Here is a 4,327-nt window from a genome sequence, read left to right on the forward strand (position 1 = left end):
TCCTGTTTTTCAATTCCATTTCCGCGAAAGCTTTTCCCAGCGAGCTGAGACGTGAAGCGGCAAGACTGTCAGTAGCCCTTCGACCTTCCTCCCACACCTCAATCCCTTCCTCCTCCTCCTCCTCCTCCTCCTCCTCCTCCCACCACCGCGGCCCTAATTTCCCTGAACGATGGGCAAGCCAAGGTTCCGCGATGAGTCATGGAGCTCGCAAGCGCAGCAGTTGTTCTTCCGCTACGACAAACAAAAAAAAAAAAGGCTACAGCCCTTGCCCTGATTCACTTGCTGGGAATTTCGCTGGTTGGCGATGCTGCAGGTGCTAGTGCTGCTGTTGCTGTAGCTGCTTCTGCCGCTGTTGCTTTCTCTGCCGCTGTTGCCGGGGTTGCTGCTGCTGCTGCTTATGCAACCGCTGCTGGTTGTGGAGCTTGCAGCGTTTGTTCTCCGCCTTGCTGTACGGGCACTTCCGGCAACACCGCAGCTGGCCGTCCTGGTTGTGCTTGTTCCGGAGGTGTTGGCGCATGTTCCGGATGAAGCACTCGAGCCGGCACAGGATGAACCAGATGTAGATCTTGCTCTGGCTCGCGTCACTAACAGCGAACGAGATGGTCTCTGACATCTTCTTGACGCTCAGTGGTTTCGATGTGACGTTTGCTGACGCCATCTCCGTTTGGACGTAGCAGAGCAGGTCTTTGCTGTAATTGTTCACGTTTACGAGCACCCCCTTCTGGTTGTTGTCGATGATCCCGGTCCAGGGATACTTCTCGAGGAACATCAGCACTAGCTTGAGGGAGGCCCAGTACACCGATAGCCGGCGCTCCCAACTCTGCTTGTTCTTCTGTATGTATGTTCGGTACGGGTAACGGGGTGAGCGGGGGAAAAAACGAAAGAAAAGAAAAAGCGTACCCGAAAGCGGGATTATTAGTATGCTGCGATGCTTTTAGCGATGGGCTTTTGCGATGGAAGGAGCTGTGAGCGATTGTAAAAATTCCATAGTCTAGAAGGGGAATGGGGTGGGGCAGGTCGGGGGTCGGGGTTTGGGAGGAAGGGCGCCAGATTCTCGGGGAGTCGGGGAGGGGATGGTGAGGGTATAAGATGAAGAGGGGGGGTTTTTTTTTTAATTTTTTACTGTTGCCAAAAACACCTCCCCCCGTGTGCAATACGTCGCCATTCATGAATTGAAAATCGCATGGGAAGAATCCCTCTCCTCTCCCCCCCCCCTCCTCAAACCCCTCATAAAATTTCCTCTCTCTCTCTCTCTCTCTCTCTTTCACACACACACAGGTTATGATATACATGCAACTGGCAGGAGCCATTTACCATTCACAACCCCATCCGCTGCACCCCCTTTCAACCCTCTCCTGCAGTCCAGTTCCTCTCACCCCCCCCCCCCCCGTCCCCGTTTATCCTCTCCCGCGATCCCGACGGCAACAACTTGCACACAATCTGTTCCGTCGGCGGGATCTTGGATCCTGTAATTAAAACCATAACTCATCAGAGGCCCCAAAAGAAAAAGCGGCTCGCCACTGGCGCAGGTATTGTATGATTATATCTGTGTAAATTTTGGATTAGTATTAATTTGCAGGCTTGATTGATCCCTTTTTTGTTGGGCGCGTTGGGAGCCTTCCTTTTTTTTGCGGCTGCTGCTGCTGCTGCTGTGTGTGTGTTCTGTGTGTGTGTGTGTGTGTGCGTCCAAAAGTCTGCCGATTTGAAGGTCCCGACGGTTTTAGTCGCTTGCGCTTTTTATGCATTCCCCTCCCCCTCCCCCCTCCCTCCTCTCTCTCTCCCCTGCGTTGGGGTTCCTGCAGGTCCGCAGGAATCCCAAAATTGGTTGCGTCCCTCATCCCCCCCCCTCCCCCCCCCCTCTCCCCCTACCATCCTCCTATCCGCCCTGGGACTCGCAAGCATCCCGGTTCACGAGCAACAAGACGCAAATCGGTCGCAATTTGCACCGCAACACTGCAACACAAACCCGCTTATTTAACCGGCTCTGCCGGGTCTGCCCTACCGAAAAACTCTTCGCGTGCGTATATGCATGCGCGTGTGCATGTGTTGTGCAGAAATTTGTGAGATTTTGTAGCCTTGTTTGATTTATTTGCACCAAACGAGCGCCTGACGTCTGACGTCGGGTGGCGCCCTCTAGCGAAGATGTCGGGCAGAGGCTTGGTGGGGAGGGGGGGGAGGGGAGGGGGGGGGGCACGGTTGGTAAAGGCAGCACATTTTGCTGCTCCCATCGCCTCTCCATCCCGGGAAACACCGGTAGAGTTCCTAACATGGCCATGGCGCCCTGTTCGAGCGTTTCCTTCCGGAAGATGGTTTTTTTTTTTTTGCTAGAGGCCATCGACCGTTTGCGACCACCGGGTTGCGGGACAAGAAGTGGAAGTTGAAAGGGCCTTGAGTGGGGTTTTGGCTGTCGCCAACACCCAAGACTAGCAGCAAAACGCCACCAATCTTGCCTTCGTCGGCAATTTGAGCCTGCGATCTGACAATATCGCTTGCACGGTTGCAGGGGGGTTGGTGAGAGAAGGGGGGGGGGGGTAATAAAAACAAGTAGCAACGAACCGGGCTTCGCGTGGAGGGCGAAAGTAATCAAAAACCAAGCACACACACATTTGGTCCTCAGAAGCTGTCGACGACAGCATCTCTAATTCTCGAGGGCTCCAAACTTGCGCGTCGGTGCCACGGAAGCTAGAAAGCGGGGGGGGGGGGGGGGGGGAGGGGGTGTAGACGGCCCACCCGAAACCCTTTGGCAACCCAGTGCAAAATGTAAACCAGTGCTCGTATTTCGTCGCCAGTCTCCCGGTCGCCAGAGAGTCGCCGTCCACAAGACGACCGATCGCAAGTGGAACAGTTTCATGGAGGGTGCCAAGCCAGCGGAGCCAGCCAACAATAATGATGGCCAACGAGGGTGGTGGGGGGGGAGCGGGGGGCGGGGGGGTGTATGGTTTCGAGATCCGCAAACAATCCACCACACGACGGAGGCGATCCCGAAGAGATTGCAAGATGACGAAGATGATGATGATGTTGTTGCTGGATTATTACTCTATGTGTGTGTGTGTGTGTGTGTGCGTGTGGTACTTTTATTGATCGAACATAGCTCGCCCCCCCCCCCCCCCCGTCTTCCTTCAAAGAAGGACGACGTGCATGGACAGAAACTCATGCTAACCCCAGGGCTCATACGCGATGATCAACGGAGCTCCAGAATCGGAAGCTGCAACCACATGGATAGGGGGGGGGGGGGGGGCAGGTGGCATGAGCGAGCACACATTCCCACGCCGGTTGCAACACGGCGCTGGTTTGGGGAAATTTGCTTCCCATCTTTATGCCACCGCCGCTGGCGCCGCCAAGGTAATGATCGACCGGCATGAATCACTCCACCCCAGTTCGTCAGAAGACGGTGAACACCGAACGGCGTCCCGCGAATTCGCGAGCACACACACACACACACACTGACTCATCGGTGGTCCGGTGGCGGATCTGCATCCGGCGTTACGGAGCAAATTCCCTTCGGAAAACCCTCGCCAAAAGCGCACAAAACCCAAAACCCAAAAAAAAAAAACACACTCACATTGAACGGGCGCAGGAACTCGAACTTCTTAGTCGCCGAGCTCCAGTTGTCGGACGTATTCGCGAGGGTACCATATTCGTCGATCTCGATCAGCATCAGGTTGATCAGCTTCCGCATCTTAGCCTGCCGGTGTAGGGTGAAGCACGGTTAGCGTTTGTACGGTGTTTTTGGGGCTGCTGGAAATCGCACCCGGAAGCGATAGAGGGGAACTTACGATGTCGTCAGACTTTCTGATGATCTGGCCGTCAGGGATCGCACCGATGGAGCGCTGAGGCCTACTGGACCTGCACGGGTACTTCCATTTCTGCTTCTCCAGCTGCAGGGCGTTGGTCGCGTTGAACGAGAACGCCGTACCGGTGGGCATGCTCGGGATCGGATCTGCCGAGGTGGTCGGTGCGAGTACCACCAGCAGTACCGCTGGCAGCAACAGCACCCGTTTGAGCGTCGCACCCTTGGGTGGCATCTGATTGGGGAGGTTTGGTTTTCCTTCTTTTTTTGACTTTTGCTTTTTCTGCTGCTGCTGCTTCTGCTGACGCGAGGATTGAAGACCGCAAGGATGCGCGGGTCTTTCGGACCACACACACGCACACACGCACACACACGCACACGCACTGCACGCACGGGTCTCACTGCTCTCTAGCACGAAGGCGTGAAAAGCTCAGCGAGAGCGGGCGGTTTTTCGTTGGTTTTCTTTCGTTTTTCACAGTCACGCACGCACGCACGCACGCACGCCTGAGGATCCTTTTCCGAAGTAGGGTTACCTCA

The 4,327-nt window shown here is 55.4% G+C and overlaps 1 protein-coding gene across 1 annotated transcript; it reads right to left on the bottom strand.

The window, feature by feature from the left end:
• Nucleotides 1-316: 316 nt before the first annotated feature.
• On the bottom strand, nucleotides 317-4,025 carry LOC128728936 (uncharacterized). Its single transcript, XM_053822587.1, has 3 exons — nucleotides 3,777-4,025; nucleotides 3,563-3,685; nucleotides 317-832 (listed from the first exon to the last, which is right to left on the bottom strand). The coding sequence occupies exons 1-3, from the start codon at nucleotides 4,023-4,025 to the stop codon at nucleotides 317-319; spliced, it is 888 nt and encodes a 295-aa protein (XP_053678562.1).
• Between the last annotated feature and the right edge of the window lie 302 nt (nucleotides 4,026-4,327).

This window comes from Anopheles nili, chromosome X (assembly GCF_943737925.1).
Source record: "Anopheles nili chromosome X, idAnoNiliSN_F5_01, whole genome shotgun sequence".
Taxonomy (NCBI): Eukaryota; Metazoa; Arthropoda; class Insecta; order Diptera; family Culicidae; genus Anopheles; species Anopheles nili.